We start from the raw sequence: 27,574 nt of genomic DNA, 5'->3' as shown, positions 1-27,574 counted from the left end.
TTACCGGCTCGTTCCTCGTGGCTTGCTCAGCCTGCTTTCCTATAGAACCCAGGACCACCAGCCCAGGGATGGCACCACCCATGATGGGCTGACTCCTCCTCCATCAAGCACTAGTTAAGAAAATGCTCTAGGGCTGGAGAGATGGCTCAGAGGTTAAGAACACTGGCTGGTCTTCCCAAGGTCCTGAGTTCAGTTCCCAGCAACCACATGGTGGCTCACAACCATCTATACTGAGATCTAGTGCCTTCTTCTGGTGTGCAGGCAGAATAATGTATAAATAATAAATAAATAAATCTTTAAAAAAAAAAAAAAGAAAATGCTCTATAGGCTGGTCTACAACCAGATCTCATGGAGGTATTTTCTCAGTTGAGATTTCCTCCCCTCTGATGATTATAGCTTGTGTCAAGTTGAGATAAATCCAGCCAACACACAGGACAAATGAGTTTCTGCGCCCACCCCAACTTTTGAACTCAGTCTGTAAACTAATGGGTGTCATAATGACATTGTCACCTGCATGTACCATTGTACCTTGCTCATATTTCTATTCCCTCCCTCTTTCAGGTTTCTGGATTTTTTTTTTTAGGGTAACTAAGATGTAAAATCAACGGTAAACCCCACCAATATGCAAGTCTCTTCCATAAACGGTGAATTTGCCTAGAAGCAGCACACAGCATACTGTCTACCTCGCATCAGCTGTAAACGTCCCACAATGCCTGCTGTGGTGTAACCTGTTGCAATGTAATTTAGGGGACCGTGAGAGGAAGGAAAGTCCATAGGTGTTCTGGGCTGGCGTTGCCACCTTAGCCCCGCCTACGTGGCATACTTTAGCAATAATCTAACATTGTTCTTCATCTGAAGCAGGTTGACTCCATGGGGTGAAAGCTGCAGAGTCAGAGAGCCGTGCCCTGGGTCCCAGGATAAGGACATTTAACCTTATCATAGATACTGTCAGGTGACTGTCCATTTAAAACTTTTTAAAATTAGATTTTTCTTTATGTATTCTCTCTGTGCTCTCACATCTCTGGTCACCTGTACCAGGGCAGGTGAGGATGGAGGTCGGAAGCCAGCTTGCTGGAGTTTGCTCTCTCCTTCTACTGGCGTGATGTCTGGTGACTGGATGTGTAAAGGTTTGAGTTTGGTGCTGGCAAGGTTGGAGCCAGCAGTCCTAGTCTGTGTGAGGAAGAGAAGGACACAGGGAACAGTATGCAGGCTTGGAGAGTTTCCTTTCACGTCTGTGACCCCTTTATCCCCTAATCTCCCTCATGTCTTCCCTGCCCTGTCTCTTTAATGTCCTGTATGCTTCTTTTCCTACCCCTGACTCTTCTTTATTGCCTCACTCTTCCTGGTTTTCTTAGGCTTTACCTGTACTTACAGCCTTTTGTGTATTATGGGTTGGGAACCGCTATGTGAGGGAGAACATCTGCCTTTTTCTTTTTAGGGTTTGGTCATGTCACTTAACATTATACTTTTCGGAGCTATCCATTTTCCTTCAAATTTCAGAATTTTATTCTCATTACAGAAATAAACATGATTTCATATTATTTATATCTGACTACAATTTCATTGTGCTAATGAGTACATTTTCAGTATCCATTCATCAGTTGAGGGGCATCTAGGCAGTTTCTGTTTCCTTGCTGTCACAGAGCAGCAGCCGGGCGTGGTGCTGCCTGCCTGGAATCCCAGCAGAGGCAGGCGGATCTCTGTGACTTTGAGGTCACACTGCTCTCTCTACAAAGTGAGTCCAGGACAGCCAAGGCTACACAGGGAAACCCCGTCGCAAACAAACAACAAACAGAGCGGCAATGAACACTGAGATGTACAAGTATCACCATGATAAGACACGGAGTTCTTTGACTATAAAACTAACTCCCGAGCTCCGCCTGCCTCTGCCTCCCCAGTGCTGAGATTAAAGGCGTGCGCCACCACCACCTGACCAGCTTTTACTATAAGTCTAAGCTGTGCCCCACCATCAGATATCTACTAAGCATTTCCATCACTTCCCTCCCCCAACCAAGTCCCCCTTTCCTCCATTGGTGCCTCTGCCGGTTACTAATTTTCTCTTTTGCGCTGTGGATTTGCTCATTCTGGAGGTTTTGTTTATATGAAAACCAATGCTTGATGAAGCCTTTGGTGATGAGCTTCTCTCCCTGAGCATAACGTTTCAAAGGCCACTCGGGCAGCGTGTGTCAGTAGTCCACTCCTACCTTCAGGGCTGAATGATGCTACATCGTGTAGGTATACATGGCCGTATCACTACATGTGAGAGTTCAGTCCCAGAAATACGTTGCCGACTATATGGTGGTTTGAATAAGAATGACCCCCACAGACTCACAAATTAGAATGCTTAGTCACCAGGGAGTTGCAGGGAGTGTTTGAAAGGATTAGAAGGGTTAGGAGGGTGTGGCCTTGTTGGAGTAGGTGTGGTTTGGTTGGAGGAAGTATGTCACTGGGATTGGGCTTTGAGGTTTCAAAAGGACACACCATCTCCAGTTAGTGCTTGAGCTCCCTCACTGCTTCTTTCTCCACCCCCTCACCGCTCCTCCCCCGCCCCCGCCTCATGCTTGTGGATTGGATGTAAGCTCTCAGCTACTGCTCTAGTGCCATGCTTGCCTGCCTGCTCCCATCCTCCCCACCATGATGATGAAAGTTGGCATGGTTGTAGTGTGTCCTCACATCCATAGAACAGTGTCTAAGACACTGTGTGACTTCGCTGTGGTAGGAATACCATTGAGCAGTAATTTCTATGAGCAGCTCTCCCTCATTACTTAGTATAAAGACAGTGGGTAAGATGTCCCGATTTGGGGTGGGAGAACCAGTTACCACAGAGTCATGGCTTAAACACAGAACATTTATTTCTCATGGTTGTGCAGCCTGGATGTCTGAGGCCAGATGCCATCACGACTGGGTTCTGGCAAGGGCATTCCTCCTGGTTGCAGGCAGCCAGCTTCTAGTATCCTGACAAGGCGACTAGAGTGCATGCTGGCTCTGTATTCTCTTTTTAAAACGAGGGTGCTGGCTTCATTGATGAGGGCTCTATCCTTGCGAAATACCATCACTAGGGTCGAATTTCAACAAAACAGGAATCCGAGGGACAAATATTAAGTCCATTATGTTATGATTGTTTCAGGGATTAATCCTATAATACTTCAAGTTTTCAGGTGAGTAGCTGAAACAGTAAAAACTCATCTAGTCCCAGAACTTAGGCCTGAGGCAGGGGAATGTTAAGTTTGAGACCGGCCTGACTGACACTGTGAGACTCTGTGTCAAAAACGAAAACAGCAACAATAGGAAAGTTAGCTTTTACCCTTTAAGGTTTGTGTGCTTTGTTCATTTGATTGACTGATTGATTGATTGTGTGTGTGTGTGTGTGTGTGTGTGTGTTTATGTATGGGTACAGGCCTAGGCCTGCCACTGTTGTGGAGGTCAGAGGGCAACTTGTAGGAGTCAGTTCTCTCCTTTTATCATGAGCATACTGGAAATCCAACTCAGGTCATCGAGCCTGGTGGTAAGTGCTTTTACCCGCTGACCCATCTCGTCAGCCCCAGTCCTACAGTTTTGGTCTGTTTATGCGAAGCAGAAGGTGAGGACTTGGATTTTGGTTTCAGTGTAGAGACGAGACACACAGATCACTTTCATGGACGCGGGTATAAATCAGTTATTTATTTACATGAGCTAGTCAGATGAGATCATTAACTTCTTGATGCTGCTTTGAAGTGAGCGTGTCGGCATCTGGTGCCAGCGCGCTCTTTGTCGACAAGAGCACTGCAGTTGGTGCCTGGCGCTGCCCATCCTGGCAGCATTGACACATGCTGTTAGTGATGTCTCCCTATCTGAATTATACATGCTGTGTGGCTTGAATGTTTTCAAAAGTAAATTTTTAGACGGATTGGGCTTGAAAATTGGATTTACGAAAGGGAGTAAATTATGTTTGAACAGAGGGGAATTTGGGATTAGGCCTATTAGAAGCAGCAGAGAAGCAAAATACGTAGAGGAAAGCGATGGCTGCGGTTCTGAGTGAACGATGTAGATGAACAATGTGGGAGATAGGGTGAGAGCGAGGAAGATATGGCTGCCACCTGACCTGGGCCACCGAAGGGACTCTGGGGTGGTGAAAACAAGTCTGGTAAATTCAGTTATCTTCACAGCTGGATGTACGAAGGCTAGGATCGGTAAGGAAGGTTGTTTTTATTGGTCCTCTTCCTTCTTTTCTTTTTCTTCTCTTTTGTTTGTTTGAGACAGGGTTTCTCTGCATTGTCCTGGCTGTCCTGTAACCCAGGACTTATAGATCAGGCTGACCTCGAACTCAGAGATCCGCCTGCCTCTGTCTCTGCTTCTGCCTCGAGGGCTGGGATGAAAGGCGCTCAACACCACGCTGTCAGTTCTCTTTCATTAGCTGAGGCTGGGTTTGAACTCATAGTCTTTCCATCACTGCCATCGTCAACCTTAGTGTTGAGACGACACGTATCTTGTTGCCTGCTCACAGGGATGTTATGCGGGCTGGAGCAGCGGTGATACCTGTGCAGGCCAAGTGCTTGCCTCGCAGGCACTAGGACCCGAGTTTGATGTGCGGAGTCTGTGTTTTTTTGATTTTTAAGCCAGGCATGCTCGTAATCCTAGGAGCCGGGGCTCCCTGCCTGGGTTGTCTAGTCTGTTTCGTGAGCTTTGGGTCAGTGAGAGATCTTACCTCAACGATCAAGATGGATAGGACCTGAAAAAAATGACAGTCAGAGTTGTCTTCTGGCCTCTACACACACGTATGTGCACATGCATGTACCTGAACATACATGAACACACCTATAAATAAATAAATAAATAAGATGTGTGTGCGCGCGCGTGTGTGTGTGTGTGTGTGTGTGTGTGTGTGTGTTGTGTGTGGAAAGCTTTTTCTTTTTTGAACAAAGAGTTTTCTGTGGCTTCCATGTCCAGAAGGCTAGAGGCTGAAGTGGTGGAGGATGCATGGAATGTTGTTAGCAGCGGGAAACTGGATTATTAATATATATATACATATAAAATTAAAAACATTTTAAAATTTAAACATACTTTGGTCGTATTCTTCCCCTCTCCTAACTTTGTCCAGATACTCTTCTCCCTATCCACTTTAATTCCTTTATCAAAAAAAAATCAAACCAAAAATCCAATACAACAATAAAACACCCCAAGTCTAGAAAACAGAAAACATCACCCAAAAAGAAAAAAACAACAAACAGGCCAGTGAGAGATCTTACCTCAAAAATCAAGATGGGTGGCTCCTGAAAAACGATAGCTAATGTTGTCTTCTCGCCTCTACACACATGTGCACACATATGCACCTGTGCGCACACATACTGCACACACAACTACGTACAGACACACACACAAACTGTAATCTCCACCAAACAGTAACCAAATAAAAGCATGCGTACACACAGACACAGACACACACACACACACACACACACACACAATCCCCCCTCCCCACCACCACCACCAAAAACCAAACCAATGGAGTCCATTATGTGTTGGCCAACTCAACCTCAACATGAGGACTGTCCCCGAGTGGTTGAAATACCCAGTGTCAGTCCACTGGAGGAAACTGATTTTTCCCTCTCCGACAGGTATAAATGATAGTTCAGTTGTTAACCTTTACTCTAGTTTCTTCATTTCCATTCATTCACTCATTCAGTCAGTTTTTAAAAATAATTTATTTAATTTTATTTTATGTTTGAAGGTGTCAGATCCCTCGGAATTGGTGGAACAGACAGTTGTGAGCCGACATGTGGATGCTGGGAATTGAACCCGGGTCCTTTTGAAGAGAAGACGGTACTCTTAACCACTGAGCCATCCCTCTGGCCCCATTCATTCAATTTTTAAAAAAATTTATTTATGATGTATACAATGTTCTGCCTGCATGTACATCTGCACCCCAGAAGAGGGCACCAGATCTCATTATAGATGTTTGTGAGCCACCATGTGGTTGCTGGGAATTGAATTCAGGACCTCTGGGAGAGCAGCAAGTGCTCTTAACCTCTGAGCCATCTCTCCAGCCTCTCAATCATTTTTTTTTTTAATGTAACAGAATAAAATAAAAGATAAAACAAGAACTAACACATTAGAGTTGGACAAAACAGCAGGACAAGAGCACAGGAGAAGGCGCAAGAATCAGAGACTCCTTTGTTTGCCCAGTCAGGAACCCCATAAAAACACTAGCTGGGAGCCATAGTTTAAGCACAGAGGACCTGGGGCAGACTGTTATGCCTGCTGCTTCAGTCTCTGTGAGTTCACATGAGCTTTACTCCTGTTCATTTAGGGGCCTTATTTTCCTGGTGTCCTTCATCCCATTTGGCTCTTACACTCTTTCCCCTGAGCTCTGATGCAAGGGATTTGATGGAGACATCCTGTTCTGGGCTGAGGGTTCTAAGGTCCAGTATATGCTGTAGGAGGAAGCTTCTCTGATGATGGTTGAACGAGGCACTGATCTATGAGTATAGCAGAATGTGCCATTAAGGAGTCATTTTATCACTAACTTCTTTTTCTTTTCTTTTTTTTTTTTTTAGACCAATATTATTTGGTTTTTGTCTTAGGTTCCTGGTCTATCTAGTCTCAGATTGATCCAGGCAGTGTTGGGTATAGCTTTCATCTCATGGAGTGGGCCCTCAGTCAGATCAACTATTGGTTGGTTACTCCTGCAAGCTTTGTGCCACTATTGCCCTAGCATGTCTTGCAGGTAGCACGCACCATTGTAGACAGACAGTTTGTGGCTGGTTTGGTGCTTATGTTTCTCCTTTGATAGCATGCAGAGTACCTTCCTGTACCAAAGACTCTGGCACACAGGGGTGAAGGTTCTGTGTAGACACTAGCTCAACATCTCCACGTTCAATGAGTTGTGTAGGTGTTGTTTTCAGCAGTGGGGCAGTGTCAGTTTGTGAAGAACACTCTGTGGGCTTGGCAACAGCCTGGGTCGTTTGGGGATGGATTCCATGAGACCCATGGAAAGCTTTAAAAAAAATGATTTTCTAATGACTGACTTCACTAAACGTGTTCATAGCTAAATGAAGGGCTATAGGAATCCCAGGTAATTCCTGTTTATCTCATAGTGTTGGGTAAATATTTAGATAATTGGGGCAAAGTCTTAAGGTCTGGAGGAAGCACCTTTACCTAATCACTGACCCATCTTTATGGCCCATCTACTATGCTTTTAGTCTGTTTATACAAAAGGGAATGTGGGATTTGAAGATTCATCTCAGTGTGAAGGACACACACACCACTTTTGTAAGGCATGGCCTTGGATCTTTACTTTGTATTGTGGTAGATCCAGGTCTGAGCCAGCTTTCCCAGAGGCTTCAAGATCAAGGCAAATTCTGAGCTTCAGGATGAGGAAACAAGTGTCAGCATTTGTGAGGGTTTTTTTTTTTTCTTTTGTCATATTTGCTTTTTAACTTTTAGTATTTTTGTAAAAATGACTTTGGGCTGTAAAAGTGTTTTAAATAAGTTTTTATTTTGGAATCATTTAATGTTTAGAGACCTTTGGAGACCGTGCATAGTAACACACAGCTGTAGTGCGTAAGGGCGCTGGGGAGCAGAAGCAGGGGATGATGTAAGTTCAAGGCCATCAGGATCTACAGACTGAGTTCCAAGTCATCCTAGGGAACACAGAAAAAAAAAAAGTGAGACAGACTTTGGGTATGCTGTATTTCTCGCTTAGCTTCCCTCATTGCAGACATTTTACTATGCTCCGTCTCTCTGTCACCCCTGCCTTCCTCAATTATATTTTTTCCACATCACTTGAGAATAAGCTGTCAACTGTTGCTCCATCATCGTTTAATACTCTACCGCACTTTCCTAAAAACACAGGAACGTTCTCCTTGTGACCACAGTCAGAAAAACACCATTAACGCAGTAGCACCTCCTGCTCCTCTGTGAACATTACAGTGCTGTTTCTTGATGCCCTTTCGTGGACCCACTGACCAAGGCATTTGTGTTTAGTTCTCATGCCTCCCTGGTATTTCAGTAGGGATAATCAGTCTTTGCCTGACTTTTTGACTTCAGCACCTCATGGAGATTACAGGTCACTTTTAATGTGTAGCTTGCCACTTGACTGAAATGTGTCTGGTGTCCCTTTGTAATCTATGTGCTTTCGGCAAGCTTCTTTAAAGTGATTCCAGGTCTTCTCCAAGACCTTCCCATGGCATGGGGTACAAGATGTCAGTGTACCCCATGATCACTGGCTATGGTGGGGCTGCCAGATACAGCTGTAAAATCAGTTAGGAAACATATTACGCTTCTTGGGGAAGTATGTCACCAGCAAGATGGCATGCTAGGCTGTCCCAGCAATCAGCGCCCCAGCACAGAATCAGTGAGCAGACAACCGTGTAGATCTGAAAGAGTTCTGGGCACAACGGAGGGACAAGAAATTGAATGGCGCACACAAGCTGCAGAAGATTGGAGAGAAAAGTGTAGAGAGCGTCAGGATCTGTGCCACCCCCTCCTGACATACACGCTTTGTGGCTGCTCTGAGTGTCCTTGTGCCTTAGAGATCAGCATTCCCATGGCAGTGCGTGTGGCTCTTAACTAAACCCAGAGGGCTCTTGTCAACCGTGACTTTGTCACACAGCAGAAGGAGACGAGGCGGACTCTAAGGCCTCCATGCCACGGTGGACATCTCAATTCAAAGGGCGGGGGCCTTCTTCAGCTTCCCCAAACCAAAAAGCAGGGGATGCTTTCCACTTCATTTCATGAATTGTGACATTTTGCCTTGATTTCAAAACCAGGCAAAGACAGAACTAGGAAAATAAAAAAAAAAGAAGCCCCAGGTCAGCATTCCTGATGAACACAGATACTTATAAACACGCTCAACCAAATTTAGCCTCACATGGTTGCACAGCACAAGGTGGGGTTTGCTTGGGGAATACAAGGATGTTTTAACTCAGGCAAACCAACCTCCAACTTGCAGACAAGGTGAAAGAAAAACCCTGCAGAGCCACCTACAGAAATGTAAAACAGCTTTTCATAGAGTCCAGCAGTTATTCATTAATAAAAGCCTCAGTCAAGCAGGTTTAGAAGGTGTCTTAGAGCCCAATGGTGGTGGCACATGCCTTTATTCCCAGCACTCCAGAGGTTACAGACAGGTGAGTCTCTGAGTTTGAGGCCAGCCTGGTCTACAGAGCAAGTTCCAGGACAGCCAGTGCTATTACACCGAGAAACTCTGTCTGGAAAAACAAAACAAAACAAGATGCAAAGGTGTCTTAGTTACCGTCTGCTGCGAAGCAACACCACAACCAGGGCAATTCTTATAAACAAAATCATTTAATTGGGGGCTTGCATACAATTTCAGGGGGTTGGTCTGTTATCATCATGGAGGCAGGCAGGCTGCCATGGTGCTGGAACAGTAGCGGACAGCCTTACATCCTGGCCCACAGGCCTCATGAAGAGAAAGAGAAACTGGACCTGGCATGGGCTTGTCAAACCTCAAAGCTCACTCCCACTGACACACCTCCTCCAACAAGGCCGCTCCTCCTAATCCTTCCCAGACAGTTCAACTAAATGGTGACTAAGCACTCAAAACATACAGCCTGTGGGGGCCATTCTCATTCCAACCACCACAGAGGGATTTTGTCTTACCACAGTGAAGACCATCCAGGCCCACTCACATCTGGGGCAGGAAGATGGCTGAGTGGGTACACAACACTTGCTATGAAAGCACGAGGGCCTTCGTGTGAACCACTAGCACCCATACGACAAAAAACCGTTCATGCACGGCTGTGTGTCTAACCCCAGCCTTGTGGGGAATGGAGACGAGAAGGATTGCTGCAGTGCGCTGGCTGCCAGTGTAGCTCTAAGTTCGGTGGGAGACTCAGTATCAAGGGAATAGGATGGAAAAGGACGGAGCAGGCTGCCTGACTTTCTCCTCGGGCTTCCTACCTACTCACACGTATGTATGCATCACAGAGAGTGTGTGTGTGTGGGAACCTCAAAGCTGGCCCCATAACCAATGGGGAAGTCCAAAAATTTCCCTCTAAGTTTGGAGCAAAGCAAGGACACCCCATGTCTTTTGAAGGCAATTAGACAAGGAAGAGAAGGAAAAGCTGCTGGTATTACTCAGATTCTCTAGAACAACAGAGCCAATGGATAAATTGTTTCTCTGTCTATCTATCTATCTATCTATCTATCTATCTATCTATCTATCTATCTATCTATCTATCTATCTATGACCTATCTAATATATCATCTATCAACGATCTATTGTTTATTAACGATCTATTTAATCTATCAATCAATGATCTTTTTATCTCTTATCTATCAATGATCTATCTATCATCTATCAACCAGTGATCTACCTACTTACCTATTATCTATCTATCTATCTATCTATCTATCTATCTATCTATCTATCCCTATATGTATATCATCTACTACTGTATGAGTTTATCCATCTTATGACCCCTCTCCGCTCACATCTTTATTTAAAAAAAAAAGTTTACTGTTTTGAGACAAACTCTTGCTATGTAGTTTAAGCTAGTCTCAAAATTGTGTTCCTCCTGCCTAAATCTCCCCAGTACTGGAATTACAAGCATGGATCACATGCTTAACTTCCATTTTGTTTTGGTACACCATAAACTGTCTTTAAAAGAAAAAATTAGAAAATAATTCCATTCATAAGAGCAACAGAAGAATAAAATTTGTGGGCATAAATGTGACCAAATAAGTGAAAGACTTGCGTATTGTGTTGTGCTGGAAATTACAAACTATTCATAAAGGAATTAAAGAAGACAAAGATAAATGGAAAGGAATCTCATGTTCATTTTTAGAATTAATATATTTTTAAATGTCTGCATTGGCTGGGGAAATGACTTAGAGGTTAAAATGCTTAACCCCCAGAAGAATAATAACTGGAGTTCAGATCCCCAGAAATCCAGATAAATGCTGGGTGGGTGTGGTGGCCAGCCTGTAATTCCAGCCTCTGAAGGTGAAAATGTGATCGCAGAGCAAGCTGGGAGACTGGCCATATCAGTGAGCTCTGGGTTTGATTGAGAGACCCTGCCTCAGTAGATAAGGTAGAGAAGCAATAGAAGGTGATTCCAACATCCTTGGGCCTTCACATGTTTGTACACACATGTGCCCTCACACACATGCAAAAGTTTGTGTACACACATGAAAACTGGAAAAAAAAAACAAGCTATCCATATCACTAGTGGTAGACGGTGGTTTCTTTCAGATCTTGTTGGTGCTTTTCACAGAAATAGAAACCAGTCTTAACTAATACAGAACCACCAAGGAGCATGACTAATCTAGGCATTTTTGAGCAAGAAGAATAATTCTGGAGAGATCAAAGTTCCTGATTTCAAAATATATTACAGGCTATGGTGATAAATACAGAGTAGCAACGTCATAAATACAGAGCACAGTCTGATACAACTGTGTATGCTGCCAAGAAGTCAAATCACATCTTATAGAGATGAAAACCAGTAGCAGAACATTTGCCTAGAAGCATGAAGGGCCAGGTTCAACCCCAGCACTGTAAACAAATAAAATCTCCCAAACCAACCACCAACACCAGTAACAGCCTTTACTGAAAAAAAGAAAAAAGCCAGGCAGTGGTGTAGCCCATCTTTAGTCCCAGCACTTGGGAGGCAGAGGTAGGTGGATCTCTGAATTCAAGGCCAGCCTGGTGGTCTACAGAATGAGTTCCAGGACAGACAGCCAGGACTACACAGAGAAACTCTGTCTCAAAAGCAAAAACAAAACATAATAAGCAACAGCAGCAACAACAAAGCAACAACAAAAAAGTAGAAAACAAACACAAAACCTCCCCCCACCCCAATGTGGTCAGCTAATCCTTGATGAAGGTGCTGAGAAAACTCAGATTGAAGGGAAGCCAGATGCCAAAATGATGCAAAGCAGCAACATCTCTCATCTATTCTATGGTAGGAGTGAAAAGCAGAACAACCAAGTTGGAAGAGAATTGAGCAATTTCTTTGTCTTTTAAGATTTACTTAACATGTTACTTATCATGTTCTGCCTGCATGTACACCTACACGCCAGAAGAGGGCACCAGATCTCATTTTAGATAGTTGGGAGCCACCATGTGGTTGCTGGGAACTGAACTCAGGACCTCTGGAAGAGCAGCCAGTTCTCTTAACCTCTGAGACATCTCTCCGGCCCTGAGCAATTCCTTCCAGTGCTGAATATGCTCTTGCTGGGTAAGCCAGTGACTGTATGCCTTGATGTGGTGAAATGTGTGTTCAGACAAAACTCTGTGTGGAAATGTTGACAGCAGCTTGGGCATAATTGCAAAACCTTGGAGGCCACCAAGATGTCTTTTTTTTTTTTTAAGATTTATTTGCTTTCTTTTTATTACCTTAATGTATTTGTGTGTTTGCCTGTGTGAGTTTATGTGCCTCATGTGTACATAAGTACTAAAGAGGCCATCAGATCCGCTGGAACAGGAGCTACAGGTGGCAGCGAGCCTCCGTGTGGATGCTGGGAACTGAACCGGGGCCTCTGCAAGAGGAATAAGTGCTCTTAACTCCAGTGTGTCTACAGCCCCCAACATAGACGTCTTTCAATAGAGAAGCAGATAAACAGATTATCCTCCTGATAGAATAATTACTGACAAAAGTAAGTGATCTATCAAGCTGTGAAAAGACATGGTGAACCCTAACTGTGTATCGCTGAATGCAAGAAGCCGATTTTGAAAGGCCACTCACTTGGTCTATAACTCTAACAATGTGATGTTCTTGAAGAAACAAAGCAATAGAGTCAGCAAAAAGATTGGTGTTTGCCAAGGGGTGTGTGTGTGTGTGTGTGTGTGTGTGTGTGTGTGTGTGTGATAGTCTGTAGAGTGCAGGGGACTTTTTAGGGCAATGAAACAATTCTGCAGGATTCTGTAATGGTGGACACATGTCACCGACTGTCATAAGCCATAGACCATATATTCAAGAATAAACCTGCTGGGCATGGTAATGCATGCCTATAATCCCAGCACTTGAGAGGTAAAGGCAAAAGATCAAGAGTTTATATCCATTCTCAGCTACACAGTGAGTTAGAGGCCAGCCTATGCCAGATGTCATTCTGTCCCCAACACCCAAACCACAGCAATGGAGAGTGAACTTTCATAGGAGCTATGAAGAGCGACCTCTAATGTAAGCTATGTTCTTTAATTTTTTTAAACTCCAAACTATTTTGATTTTTTTATTACATGTAATCTGTCATTTTTATCAGATTATATGGACTGTAAATAATAATTTTTTTCAATATAAATTTTCATTTATCACAATCCACTCACCTTGCATCCCAGCTGCAGTCCTACCTTCATCCCCTCCCAATCCTACCCTCCCTCCCTCCCTCCATCCATCATCTCCTTATGTTCTTTAATTTATGTGTCAAAGTTGGCTATGGTGGCTCCTGCCTGTAATTCCAGCACTTGGGATGGTAGACATAGGAAGAAAACCATGGGTTTGAGGGCAGCTTGAGCTACAGAATAAATTCTAGGTCAGCCTGGGCTAGAATGAGAACTTGACCCACTCTCTCTTTCTCCCCCCCCTCTACACACACACACACACACATGACTCACTAGTGGTAACAAATTTATTACAGGACACAAGATGCTAATGTGTTAATTATAAGAGAAACTTTATGGGGGAGGAGATATGGAACTCTAAACTTTCTGCTCATTTTTTTCCCTGTGAACTTAAATACTCTAAAATCAAGCGTGTTGCTTTTTAAAAATGGGATCATAATATACAGTAATACACTGTAACTTATTTTTATTTATTTAGTAATATGTTGTGGACATTAAAAAGCTAATAGTTGTTGAAAAAAATAGAGACAACAGTTAAGTGTCACACCCAGACCCGTTAGCCTAAAGTCTCCAAAGTAGTCCCGAGGTTGACCAGTTGCCAACTCTATGTTAGATCTCTTTCAGTAGAGCAGGGGAAGAAGCTGGTTATCTTGAATTGAGAATATAATAAGAATAGAAGCTGAGGAAGGAAAGACCATGATAATAGACTACACTTTGCCAAAGCAGAACCATGTAAGAAGGGCAGTGACAGGGCAATAGCTGTTGAGGACACAGCCTAGGCTGATGAAAAAGCCGCAACCTTTCCCCAAGTTCAAGGGAGTAAAAAGTAGAAAGGAAGAGGACAAGTTCCAGGAGAGAGAAGGGATAGGAACCAACACAGCTCCTGGAATAATCCTCAGTTGGGCAACCTCTTCCTATCTGGCTGTAGGGAAGAAGAGAGCTGTGTTCTGGATTCCTGCACTTGTGTGGCTGAGGCAGAAGGATCAAGAGTTCAAAGGAATCCTGGGCTACACTGGTGAAATCCTGTCTCAAAAGGACAAAGTTGGGCAAGGGGGAAGGACAGGTGTGTGTGATTCCGTCCCAGGAACTTAGTTCCTTTCAGTTCAGCTTCACTTTTTTAGTGAGCACTGATCTTGCTAGGTGTAGACAGTGAACTCCCCAAGGCCAAGATTGAGATGAGCTGCAAAAAACCAAAACCAAAACAAACAACAAACAAACAAAAAAGGTCAGGTTCCCTTAGCTGCTGAGAGATGGGGACAGAATCAAGGACATCTACCAGGGTGAGTAACGGAAGGATGCTGTGCAGATATGGGACCTCGGGGATGAAGAAGGGATTCTGTCACTCTTGCTGACATAGAGAGGGAATGAGGGTCCAGGTAGCTCTGAGAACGGCCAAGTCAAAGTCACTGAGGTCATGGGAGGGAACGAGGGAGGGGGAGAGGAGGAAGGGGTGAGGTAGAAGGGGGAGGACAGAGAACGTGTACATACGATTCCACACAGATTTAAAATCTAGACCTCGTGACAGCTGTCAGTGTGGAAAGAATACCGCTGCTGTAACAAACAGACCTCAGGTTTTAGGACTTGAGGACAGGAGTGATTTGTAAGGTATTTTCATGAAAATCAGTTTAATTTGGCTGAAATAAACCTAAACACATATCCCTTAATCACTTTAGCTGTATCACAGGGCTCCGCAGTCACATGGGGCGAGAGGCGCCTTGGTTGGCCACAGCATGCACAGCATGTCTCCTCCGCTTCGAGATGTCCCTGGGCAAAGTGTCGCTCCCCTCACAGAAGGGGAGACACAGCCTGTCTCACTCCGGGAGAGGTTTTCTCTCAGACAGGGATGCACTGCAGCATGCCGTTAGTGTTGCTTTACGGAGTGTTGCTGTGGGGGACGGTGTGGTCAAACTGGGCGTCAGAGGAGAAGACTCTTGCAGAGGCTCTGCTGTCTTGCAGGCATGTGTGGGCCAGTCTTCTGGGCTGTAATTCTGGTGAGTAGTGAAGATTTAAGTGCCAGGCCAGTGGGGCATTTCTCCATGCCACTCTGATTATGTCCATTGTGCTCTCAATGCACAAATAGACCATGCTATGGTGCATCTAGATTTCCACATGCCTTTGAGGTAAACATTATTCTTTCTGTGGGAAGAACTACTAAGTATTTTATTTATTTATTTTTTTTCATTTAAACTTTGGTTCTCATGACAGGAAGTCCAGGGCTGCCCAAAGAAGCTGGTTTCTACTGGGGAGGGGCCAGGATGAGGCAAGAAAGAGATGGATTTGAGGGATAAATGGGAAGTGCTTTAGGAATGGGGGTCAGGGATAGAAATGAGTGAAGACACGATGGTGGATCAGCCATGGCTTTCTCTCATACCAGGTGGGGCCTGGGTTCTACAGGCAAGTTCTTTGTCATGGAGAGAGCAGGCCTCCTGAACCTTGGGGTTCTTAGATTTGAATATTTCTCTCACTCCAGCAGGAAGCTGTGCCCTACTGGAGGCCTTTTTGTGCCCTTACTCTTTCCAGCTATAATGATACTTTGCAAAGACACACCTTGTAGGGATTGGGGGAAAGTAAATGATTTGTATTTTTTTCTTTAATGTATTTAATTTGAACTTTGCCAATGCTGGGATCAAACTCAGGGCCATTCATATTCTAGGGAAATGCTACCGCTCAGCCACACGGGCACATGGATTATGTGTTTAGGCTCTCAGCATCATAACTGGATGGATCATAGACGCCATTTCCGGCCTCATCAGCTACACAGCAACACTGTAGCAGATTGGACTGTGAGCGGAAACCAGACGTTGAAAGCTAGCGCTAGAGGTCATGTTTATCACTCTTTTGTAGGATGAAAGAGCAGGCCACACTGCACTTTGGGAAGCAGAGGAAGTTCGGAGCAAGGGTGAAATCTTCCTGCTAGCTCATGCTTTCTTGGTTTCCTCCTTCGGAATGAGAAGGTTTGGGTCTGGGGCCCAGTGCCCAGTGCCCAGAGGAGAATAATATTCCTGAACTTGCCTGGGGGAGACTCCGGCCCTGAGGGTGAAGGCAGGCTCAGGTGATTCTAGTGGGCAAGAGACTTAAAGGCTCTCTCCCAGTGTGTGGAACCCACTACTCCACGATAAAGGAGTGAACTCTCTGCATACTCCTCATTGGCCACCAGAGGGAAGACCTGAGACAGGAAGGCCGTAGCTAGGTGCTGTGTGTCTCCAGCAGGGACAGAGACCCCAAGGACAATCTGTCTTCACACACATTGGGGTTCAAGGTGTGCAAGGGAGGGGGTTCTTTGGAAAGTATCTGTGCTAACTGGAGACCGGGAAGAGAAAGCTCGCTTCTGTTCGCGTCTGTGGAGTGCATGCTTTTTTCTGTGCCCTCTTGGCTTCACACAGCCTGGGGATCTTCAGGGCCCTTTCAGAGCCCAAAGAGGGCAGTTCCTATCTGCTCAGTTCTGGGAAAAGCAGTGTATGACTTCCCTCATGGCCCTCACTTGTCACTGCCCAGAAGTCGTACCCTTTGAAGGTGGTGGTGTGGAGGGCCTCATGTATGGCCACTTAGCTGTCCTTTGGCAATCTGTGCCCTTTGGGGCTCCACAGCCAAGAAAGCAATTATCATTGCCTGTGCCCATCGTGGATGAAGCAGAGCATCCTAGCCAAAGCCCTTTGATTTTGGCAATGCAGGATAACCGCCACAGACCACACTGGCGGCTGCAGCCCTGGGCAACTGGCTGCAGTGGCGCAGGCGGTTGTGGCTTTTTCTTCTCAGGCCACATCTAGATTCCGATCTTCCCGTCAGCACTTTGTTTCTGAATGTCCTTTTCTTGTGACATCCTCAACATTGGGCCTCCACAGTGCTGCATAAGCAGAAACGGTTACTTCAGTTTTCCACATTGGGGGGAAAATGAAACTAACAACGTTGGAGGGCTGGGCCTGGGCGGGAATCATGTTCCTGAGGAACTGAGAGCCACAGTCACCCTGGAGCATCAGAACGACAGCCTGCAGCCCACCACCCCATTTCCTGGTATAAACATCTCCTAAAGCCCCAGTGGGTGCTACCTGGCCTCCATCAATCTGCACAGCCATCCTTTCAAAGCCTGGCATTCTCCTGCTGCATTCTCTATAAGGGTGAGCAATCGGCAAGACTTTGTAACAGGTTCTTAGCTCTGTGAGTTCAAAGAAGAATGGAGAATTACCCTCCCCTCAGGCTCGCTGCTGGGGTGCACCACACAGTAGATACTGCGTCAGCACGAGGAGGAATGATGCTTTGGAGAAAGGAAAGCTTCAGAGGACCAGGGTGTGGCTCCACAATCGGGTACTTGCCTGGCAAGCATAGGGCTCTGGGTTAAAGCCCTTCTTCCTCCACTCTTCTCCAAAACACAGAGGATATAGTAACGGGGATGTTTCCCTAGGACGGCTTGCATGCTTCTGAGGTTCATTTAAAGATTAATGACTCTCCCTGTTTGTTTTTTTTTTTTTTTAATTTTCATTTTTATGTGCATTGGTGTTTTGCCTGTGTGTATAATCTGAGGGAGTTGGAACCCCTGGAACAGAAGTTACAGACAGTTGTGAGCTGCCATGTGGGTGCTGGGAATTGGATCAGGGTCTGCTGGAAGAGCAGTCAGTGCTCTTAGTCGCTGAGCCCTCTCTCCAGCCCCATGACTCTCCCTGTTACCTGGCTTAGTTAAACACGGCAGTTTTGTTAGGAGAAGCACAGCATGAATACATAGGCATCTCCCCCCTTGCCTCTCCCTACAAGGATAAGCTTTTTGAGCAGAATTCCAGGGTGGTTCCAGGGACCTGGTGAAGGGGAGCTGTGTGGCTGGAACCCAGTACAGTGATAGTACCCAAATAAAGACCGAGTCTGGAATGTTTCCAGTGTGGTGGTGGCAATGTGGAAGAGGGGTTTTACCGTAACAAGGAAGTATTTATGTACCAATCATTAATACATGCTATGGGTCAGGCAGTGCCCTGGACGGCGTCAGTGTTGTCTGGAAAAACAAAAAAGAAACCAGAGGTGAAAGAAAAGAAAGCACATCTTGTTTTCTTACCACTTTTTTTTTTTTGAGATACGGTCTTGGTGAGTTGGCCAGGCTGGCACTGAATCTGTGCTTCTCCTGACTCAGCTTCCTGAGTAGCTGCAGCAAAACACAACTGAGCTCCAAGCAGGCTGGGCAAGGATCCTACTACTGGGTTGTATCTTACTCTTCTCTGTAAGGAGAGGTCTGCTTTGAAGCTCTGTGAACCTGCTGAGCACAGGGGAGACAAGATGGGAGGCCAGGGGGAGGGGGGCCTACAACTACAAGGAAGGCTCAAGGCGGTCCCTGACAGGGCGCCGCCAACTCACCCCTCAGCTCATTCCCTCAGAGGACACCCCAGATGTCTGGGCTGTTACCATCATGAGGACTGTCTTACACAGACACCACTGCCTGCCCTCTTCTGGTGCTGGGTGCGGTAGTGCAGGGAGGTAGGCCCTGGAAGAGATAGTAAATGCAGGAGAGCCATCGTTGTTGCCACTCATTTAGTTTTTAAACACCCAGAAGTCAGGCTGGAGAGCAGCTTCTAATATCCTAGTCCCAGATGATGATTTCCTGGGAATTTTCCATCAAGCGTCTTTAAGTTCCTATCAGCTGATCTGTCAGCATGGACGGACGTTTCTTTCCCACCCCAGCCCCCTTTATCTCCCTGCATTGACTTGGGCAGTATGTTTGCTAAGATACGAAAACTACAATTATTTTCTCTTGTTGATTAAAGTTTTTTTTTTCCCCCCCTGGGGCCTTCTATGTGCCAACTATTCTCTTACGCTCCAGTCAGAGCAGATAAATCAATTTTAACCTTCTGTCTCTGGACATTTATGGGTAGAAATGGCAATTATCATGGGTTAAAAACTTTGTACGTATGGCTGGAGGAAGGAGCGCGACACTAATAAGATGGATGGGTTCGACAAAACAGAATATTCCATGGCAAATTGGTAAATTACAAGATGTATTTAAACCCATTAAGATCAAGAGCAGGAAAAGTGCAACAAAAACAAACAACGTAACTAGGGGCTATTTTGCTTAAATTAATTTGAATCTCATTAACTTTGCCTGACAAGTAGTTATTTTTCCTGTGATTTAATAGGACCCTCCTTCCCCTACTGACTTCTAGCTGAACCTTACAGTTGGCTTTCCCAGAAAGAAAGGTTTTTTGTTTTTGCTTTATTCATTTATTTATTTATCAATCAGCCTATGATATTGCCTAGGTGGATATCTTGATCCTCCTGCCTCAGTACTTGGGGTGTGAGCTTGCTCCGGCTAGTGCTTATCATACAGTTGAAACAGGAAGCAGGGGCTGGCTTTTGTTAAGATGCACAGCTTAAATCGAACTTGAATGAACAGGCCAACGGGTGAGGCCTGCTTTGTGCCTCACAGTCCTCCCTCAGGGTCTGTAGATTTTTCAAGGCAGGAACTGAAAGGGTTAACTTTCACACCTCTTTTGGGATGAGAAAGACAGAAGACCCTACCGTGGGCCAGGTACACACACACAAAAACAAACAAACAAACAAACAAACAAAAACAAAAAAACAATAAACAAAAACTAGGCAAACAGAGCTCCAGGAAAACTCTGTCTCTGTCTGGCTAGTCGTTGCTGAGCAGGTGTGAATCAGTTGCACAGATAACGCCTTCCCCAAAGGCTGCCCAATGACCTAGATTAAGCAGTGACAACATGCATTCTTTGATTTCAAGGTGAGAAGGTCAAAGCCATGTCTCAGCAGAAGCTGTCACTTGTCTGGAGTCCCTTCCTTGGGTTCACCACATCAGCTCTTCCCTTCCCCTGGTATTGTTAGAATCACAGCCTGGTTTGACACAGTCAAAGGCTCCCAGGCCTTTATCACCACTGGGATCATTAAGGGAGGCCAGGAATACCCTTAGTGAGTAGAGGTTACTCCACGACTCAGTTTCCCCTCTCGGTGGGATATAACTTCTATCTCTTGTTCTTGCTCTCATCACCCATTACGTCGCCTCTAGCCTCGGGATGTCTGTGGGGGCTTTAGGACTCCCTGCAGCTTTTCCTACCCAGATCTGCAGGCACCGCAACCACACAAAGGAGTCAGCCTTGGCGTGTCAGCCAAGAGGGCGACCAGGGCGCTAGACTGGGCCCTTTTTGCCCCACGGGCGCTGGCCTCCATCTCTTGTTCTCGGTAGCCTGCAATCACAAAAAACCGTTCTGGGGCGGGGCGTCCGGTATCCCGCAGCCTACGGACCTTCCGGGATGCGGTCCACGTTCCTCTAGCAGGCAGTCCCCTGTCGCAGCAGCCGCGGCAGGGCGGAGGCCTCGCCTGGCGAGCAGGGCGGGGGAGGCCGCGGTGCAGTCGCGCGCTCGCCGCCAGCGAGGCCATTGGTTCTGCGCAGTCACCCCACGCGGGGCTGCAGCGGCGGCCTCCGCGGATTGGCGCGCGGGCGGGTGTGTGAGTGCCGCCCGGGCCGTACCGAAGCCCCTCCATCTCGGGCTTGCGACCCCTCCTCACTCTCCCGGGACGAGCACCCTCCATTGTGCCCTGCATTGCAGATGTAGCATCTGGGGCCGCTGCCAGCCGTGGTCCCCGCTCGGGCGCCCGCCCGAGCTCAGAGAAAGGGCGCGAAAGGCGCGCTCCCCGCTCGGGCGCACGCACCGCGCCCTGCGCGCACTGCAGCAGTTGCTGCCCGGGCTCTGCGCCCCGCCCCGCCCCTCTCATTTGCACATCCCACGATCCTGGCCAATCAGTGAGCGCCTCTCGCGAAGCGGATGGCTTTTGCCTGGGAGGAAAGGGAGTGGCTGGCGGCGCATGCGCGGTGGCGGCCGACTGGAACCAAGGCTTTTATTGCTGTAGTTTATTTCCACCCCCTTCCCTCCTGTTCTCTCTCCCTCTCTTTCTTTTTTTCCGCCCTAGCTGGATCTGTGTTGGAGAAGAGGAAAAGAGACAGAGGACTGAATTTGTCTCTTATAGTTTTGAAATCTCCTAACAGCAAGACCAGCTAAGGGATTGTACCTTTTTCCTACAAAAAAAAAAAAAAAAAAAAAAAAAAAAAAAAAAAAATATATATATATATATATATATATATATATACATACATATATTTTAAACCAGGTCTTTTTTCCTGGCTATCTTTGCTTTAAAGCTGTCCTCTTGAAATTACCTTTCCCCCAACCTCCCCCGGAGAGATGTCTTATCAGGGGAAGAAAAATATTCCACGCATCACGGTAAGTTAGGTACCCGGGAAAGGCGAGCGACCTTAGAATATCTAAGAAATGTATTTTAAAGGCGGAGGAGGGAAAGAGACTCAACTTTTCTCTTCCTTCTTGTCGCCCACCGAGGCGATGGAGGTGAATGTGGGGGGTGTGGGGGCTGAAGATGTTAATAACAGTTGCAAGGCACGCAGTTGGCGAGGCATTGAGATGGGCGCGGGAGGGCAGGAGGTAGCGGTGGGTAGCGCGCCAGATCCGCCGTATCCTTCATTGTCAGCGCGAGATGCTGCAACGCTGCCCTCGGAGTGCGAGCGAATGGATGCCAGATTGAATATGCATGGTCGACGCTCGGATATTGTTCTCCGGCTGCGTGCGGCGAGGCTGGGGCTCCCGGAGCTCGGTGGTGGGGAGCTGGGAAAACAGATTCTCCTGTGTCTTCCGCCCCCTCCAGAAAGCCTTCTGGAGCCTTCCTCCAGGCGAGAAGGAGCGAGTTCCAGCCCGGAGGCGTCATGACAGCGGAGGGATGCTGGAGAGGGCAGGGTGTAGCGGGATGATACGGAGGAAAGGGAGGATCGGGGCTCGACGAAGAGCAGACAAGGGGCAGGAGCTTTTTGTGGACGCGGAGGACCTAAGGAGCCCTCTGGTTTGGGGCTAGGGTCTTGGCGGGGCTTCCGGCTCGCCTTCTCCGTCTTTTCTGCCCCTTCCGCCACCAGGGAGGCGGCCGCGGTGGCGCATACAAAGCGGGCAGGGCGGGTGGGCGCTGGGGACAGCAGCGAGCAGGCTGGTGGAGGTAATGGCGCTGGCTGCGACTCGCGCAGATGGCCCGGCCGGTCCCAGACAATGCTCACCGCGGCCGAGGTGGCGGCCTCGTCCAGGGGCCTCCAGCCCTGCCAAGCATTCGCGATGCTTCGTGGATGCAGCTGGTGTGGCCCCCGCCCTCCCCCTTTCTTTGCATCTTTTACTGTGAAAAAAGAAAAAAAGAATCCCACTGGTCCAATTTTCTGCATCCTCAAAGGAAATCCCGGGCAGGGAGAATCGCTAAGGAAAGTCATTGTTATATAATGCTGAGCGATTGCACTGGCCAGCTAGGACCCAAGGGCACGCAGATTCGAAGGCATCTCAAATGAGGAAGATGGGCTTTAAGGCAGGATTTGAGGGTGAGGTTTTGCTTTGCTGGTCTCCGGGGCCCTGGGACCCCGGCCTCCTTTCCTTGGTGCACAAGGACACACCCATCTGCAGGAGTGGTGTAGGAACCATTGCCCAGAGGAGGGGGCGTGTGCCCGAGGTTTCTCGCTTGGGCTGGGTTGTTCTTAGGCGAGGATGGGTGCTCGCCTTTTCTCAAGGCACCCACCCGCCATCCTCGGTCCCCCAGAGGCTGACACACCAGACGAAATGTTAAAGGTTCGCCTCGCTGAAGGATGGCATCTGGGGAGCTGGGCAGTGGGGGTGGGGAGAGGCCCTGCAAACCTCTCGTGATTTGCTGTCTTCGTCCACAATCAGGATAGTTTCATTTTGACAGTATGGGGAGGGGAAGAAATAGACAAACAAGACCACTTTTTTTTTTTTTTTTTTTTTTTTTTTTTTTTTTTTTTTAAAGAACGCTCCCCTTCATCCTTTAAAAATATCTAGTCATATGCCCTAGGACCTATTGGTTCTCTCCCTCCGTCACCGTGGCCAGACTCTTACGTAAGAAGCCTTCTAGAAGGCTCTAGATTGAACAGACTATGTCTGATTCCCGCTCCCCACCCCAAACCCCCTCCCCGCCCGTTGCCTGGAGGATTCGCAGTGATGTTTCTGACAGGTACTGCTGTGAGGAAGGGGAGGTGGCAAAGCGCAGGACTTCTTGCCTCCCAGACTACAGTCGTTCCGCTCAGCGGAGAAAAGGAGGGTCCTTGGAGGCTTAAGCTCACTCAGACTCAGTTTCCTCATGTGTCACGGTAACTTCAGAGAGGTTCCGAGGCTCTGATGGCATGATATGGAGGGCAGGATTAGTGGAGATTTTTTTTTCTTTTACCTTCGCCATGTTGACCGTATGTATTCAAGGGCTTTCCCAGTGCCTACATCTGGATAGAAGACCCTACAGTGTAAAACTAAACTGATCTTATTTTTCAGTGTAACAGAAACAATAAATATTTTCTAAGCCCAATAGCGTTTACACTTATGTGCAACTAACTATCTTGTTTTCTTTGTTCTGTAGCACTGTATGCATATTTTAGGAAATTTTATAATCTCTCTCTCCTTTTTGTAATCGCAAAATGCAAGTGCACTTGCTGAGATTCTGTTTTGTAACAGGGTTCTGGGTTAACTGTTACCAAGATGAATTCTGTTCTTGGAAAGGTGTAGCATAATGAAAGGGCAAGGCTCCGCTTGAGAGGTTTGTATCTACTCTGAAATAATACACTTGTACATGGCCCCAACCCAGGATGGTGGCATTATATACAACCCAGTCACGGTATTTTGGATCGTTGTCTTTTTAAATTATTTTTTACGTGCTTTTGGCTCTCTCAGTTGGATTATCCTTTATTTATTATTGCTTTTTTTATACATAACCTGGACCAACCATCTGTAGTGGTATTAAAATTAAAGATCCTCCATATCTCTACGTTGCTAAAGCTCTGTTTCTTACCTGCTACATCGGTGTGTGTTTCTGTGGTTCCTCCCTTGCCCACTGCACTAGCTGTGACTTAGCCCAAACATAAATGAGCATAGTGTGGACACACTGAGCTGCAAGCTTGTTATGGCCGAATTCCCCATGTTTGTGCGGCATATGCTATGACAGCAGACTTTGGGTCAGTTTTCCCCGATAAACGCTTTGCCAAGACATGACTTTCCTACATGTGGGTGGAATTTTCTTTCTTTCTTTCTTTTTTTTTTTTTTTTAAAAGATGAGGTTTAGCCAAAAATCACTTCAAAAGCATTGTCATCTTTAGCTGGAATGTTTTGTAATGCCCCTTTTGGTTTTCAGGCCTAAGGTATTCTTAAAAAGGACGGTTGTTTATCTAGGGTGAGCTCTGCCAGTGTGTTCTGACTCATCACTCGAGGAACAGCTTGCCTAGCATAGGTCCCTCTTAGTTAAGGTACCTTCTAAAATTCCCTGGCTTTGAGCATTACCCTTGAGTGGTGAAAAACGTGCCCTTCAGCTCCCTTTCCTTGGGACTGGCGCTTTTCCTAGGTCAGTTATGTGTTATGACTTTGTTTCCCTCTTTGTTGTAGAGTGATCGTCTTCTGATCAAAGGTGGCAAGATTGTGAATGATGACCAGTCCTTCTATGCAGACATATACATGGAAGATGGGTTGATCAAGTGAGTACGATTCATTGCTATGTGGGGGTGTACATACGCGCACACACACACAGTCATGCATGCACACATACAGAAACACACACACACAGCCTCCCTGCCCCCGTGCCGTGTTCCTGAGCTTTAGATTTTTTCATGTAAATAGTCTTATGCTTTAATGCCTCCAGAAGTTACTAAGCTTGGGCTGGAAATGTTGGAACGTTAGTAGAATGTGCATCTGGCATCAGTCAGGCACGGCTAAAAACTCAAAAGTGACCAATTTGGCATATTTAAAGCTTGTTTTTATTGGTGGTAATTAATAAAGTTGGGAATTCAGGTTCGGGGAATTCGAAGTCGGGACAGACACAAACACCCATGTGTTACGTAATTTACTATTTTTAACAGAGGTGACACCACATCCTCCTGCTGCCGGCTGGCATGCTTGGTTTGTGATAGGCTTCGCTGTAGCTGCTTGGGATAGAGGACTCAGTCGCAGGACGGAAATGTGGAATGCAGCCTGTCCTATTCAGATGTATATCTGCCTGTCCAATCAGGAAGGGCAACAGGACATTGAATTAATTACTAGCAACTAAGACTAATGATTGCTTAACCTTGGAAGGGTTTTAGATTTCATTCCTTTAAAATGTTTTTTTTTCTTTTGGATTTATTTTATGGATGTGAGTGTTTTGCTTCCATATATCTATGTGTACTACATGTGTTTCCATTGTGCCCCTGAATGTCGGAAGAGGGTACTGGATCCTGTGAAACTGGATGGTTGTCATCCACCTTGTGGGTGCTGGGAATTGAACCTGGGTCCTCTGGAAGAGCAGCAAGTGCTCGTAACCCTTGAGCCATCTCTCCAGCCCTAAGTTTCATTCTTGAGGTGGTTCCTAGCGCAGATAAGGCCACCCTGTTTTGCTTGTGTATTGAGGTTCTGGGTTTTGGGTGTTCTGGGACTCTGCAGGGTTCATTGCGCACAGGGTACAGCACTCTCTTCATGCCTTTCCTCTGGGGACAGCTTGCAGGCTCTGGAGAGAGAGCACATCTGTTCACAGACAAACAGCCCAGCGAGTGACATCTTTTAAATAAGCAGTGCTCATCAGACTCCAGCAGCAAGAGAGGCTGGAGAGGGGATGAGCTGGGCTGGCTCTGATTGCTTGGAAGCTCACGCCCTGATTTATGAAGCCAAAATGGGGCTTAACGTTTCCATCGTTAATGCTTTCTCCATGTGTGTTTGTCTGTAGCAGCTTCAGCTCTGGGCAATCCCAGGCTATGACTGTCTTATTCCTTTTGCATCTCCGGTCCTAGGAGAGCATTGATGGGTCTGGCTGAAGGACACTGGCCCGGAATGGAGCAGCCCACTGCTATTTTTAGTCATAGTTCCTTTGTCTTAGAAATTTAGCTACTCCTTGATTAGTTTAAAAAAAAAATGGTGGAAAGATGTAGTAAAGTTAAAAAAAAATAATGGGATGACGAGATCTTGTCTCAAAGCTAAAACCCTACAGCCGAACGTAGTGGGGCACCTTCAGTCCCAGCACGTGAAAGGCAGGGGCAGGTGGACCTCTGTGAGTTTGAGGCCAGCTTGGCCTACAAAGTGAGTTTCGGACAGCCAGGGCTCTCTGCAGAGAGGCACTGTCTCACAGAAAAACAAAACAAAACAAAACAAAAAAACCCTGACAAACAAAACACCCGCCCACAAAATTGCCCCCAAATGAATATGATGCATGTTCTCACCAGCATGGACATTTGTTTTTCTTCCTTTATCTGGATCCATGCACACCTGATTCCACATTCTGCAATTGTTGGAATTGTCGTGTTTACTTTTTCCCCCGTTTTGCTCTCTCTCTCCACTCTTCCACCTGTTTTCCCTACGTTGTTTTGAGACAGGGGCCTCGTTCTTTAGTCCAGGTGGGCCAGAAATTCACTCTGCAGCCAAGGCTGCCCTTGAACCAGAGGTCACCTGTGTCAGCCTCTCAAGTGCTGGGATTATGTGGGCCTCCCCTGTGCCTGGCTTCCTAGTTCATTCTGCATCTGCTCGTGCTTTGGGGTGAGGAGTGGGCGGTGCTCCCATGAGAGATTACAGCAGCAACCCGAAAGTGCTCACCATGTAGTGAAGGTCTGTTTATAGCTTAATGAAAACAGATGTCAGATCCAATTCGATTCTGAGTTCCATTAGCACCCCTCTCATCCACTCTGCTTTCTTAGGCAAATAGGAGAAAACCTGATTGTGCCGGGAGGGGTGAAGACCATTGAAGCCCACTCCAGGATGGTGATCCCCGGAGGAATCGACGTGCACACTCGGTTCCAGATGCCGGACCAGGGAATGACATCAGCTGATGACTTCTTCCAGGGAACCAAGGCCGCCCTGGCTGGGGGATCCACCATGATCAGTAAGGCTTGGGCACCATCACCGTAACATGGGCAGTGTGACAAGGAGTCTGTGTTGCTAGAGTCTTCTGTTGGTGAACTGAGCAGAGGTTTGATCTATGAGAGAGAGAGAGAGATTGAGAGAGAGAGAGAGAGAGAGAGAGAAGCGTCTTCTTTCCTTTGCCTTATTTTCTGCTAAACTTTGCTCCTACAGTTGAACATGAGGCTGAGCCTCTGGGGGAATTGTGCCACAGGGTAAGAGGAGGTCTTGTTGTCCTTTCTGCTTTGACACTTTGGTCCTCCTTGACTTCCAAATGTGTCTGGGTTGTGAAAATAGGACATTTGAAGTCATAAATATTAGAGTATAAAAAGCCCAAGGATACTTCTCAGTATGAAGAAGTGGTCAGGGTCTTTTATGTAGCCAAGGCTGGCCTCAATCCCTCTGTGTAGTTGAGGTT

General features: G+C 46.5%; 1 protein-coding gene across 2 annotated transcripts in view; it reads left to right on the top strand.

Moving 5' to 3' along the window:
- Dpysl2 (dihydropyrimidinase like 2) overlaps positions 1-27,574 on the top strand; it is a 99,885-nt gene that overhangs the window by 13,404 nt on the left and 58,907 nt on the right. The window contains exons 1-3 of one of the 2 annotated variants that reach the window (XM_021654684.2): positions 21,073-21,486; positions 24,685-24,773; positions 26,955-27,139. In XM_021654684.2, the coding sequence (XP_021510359.1) occupies positions 21,448-21,486; positions 24,685-24,773; positions 26,955-27,139 (313 nt within the window). In that variant the 5' untranslated portion in view covers positions 21,073-21,447. Of the gene's footprint in view, positions 1-21,072; positions 21,487-24,684; positions 24,774-26,954; positions 27,140-27,574 lie in introns of those variants that run through there. The other variant, XM_021654679.2, reaches the window with a different exon arrangement.

The sequence above is a fragment of the Meriones unguiculatus genome, chromosome 9 (genome assembly GCF_030254825.1).
Source record: "Meriones unguiculatus strain TT.TT164.6M chromosome 9, Bangor_MerUng_6.1, whole genome shotgun sequence".
Classification (NCBI taxonomy): Eukaryota; Metazoa; Chordata; class Mammalia; order Rodentia; family Muridae; genus Meriones; species Meriones unguiculatus.
Note: the sequence above shows the minus strand (reverse complement) of the source record. Positions and strands in the feature narration are given on the sequence as shown.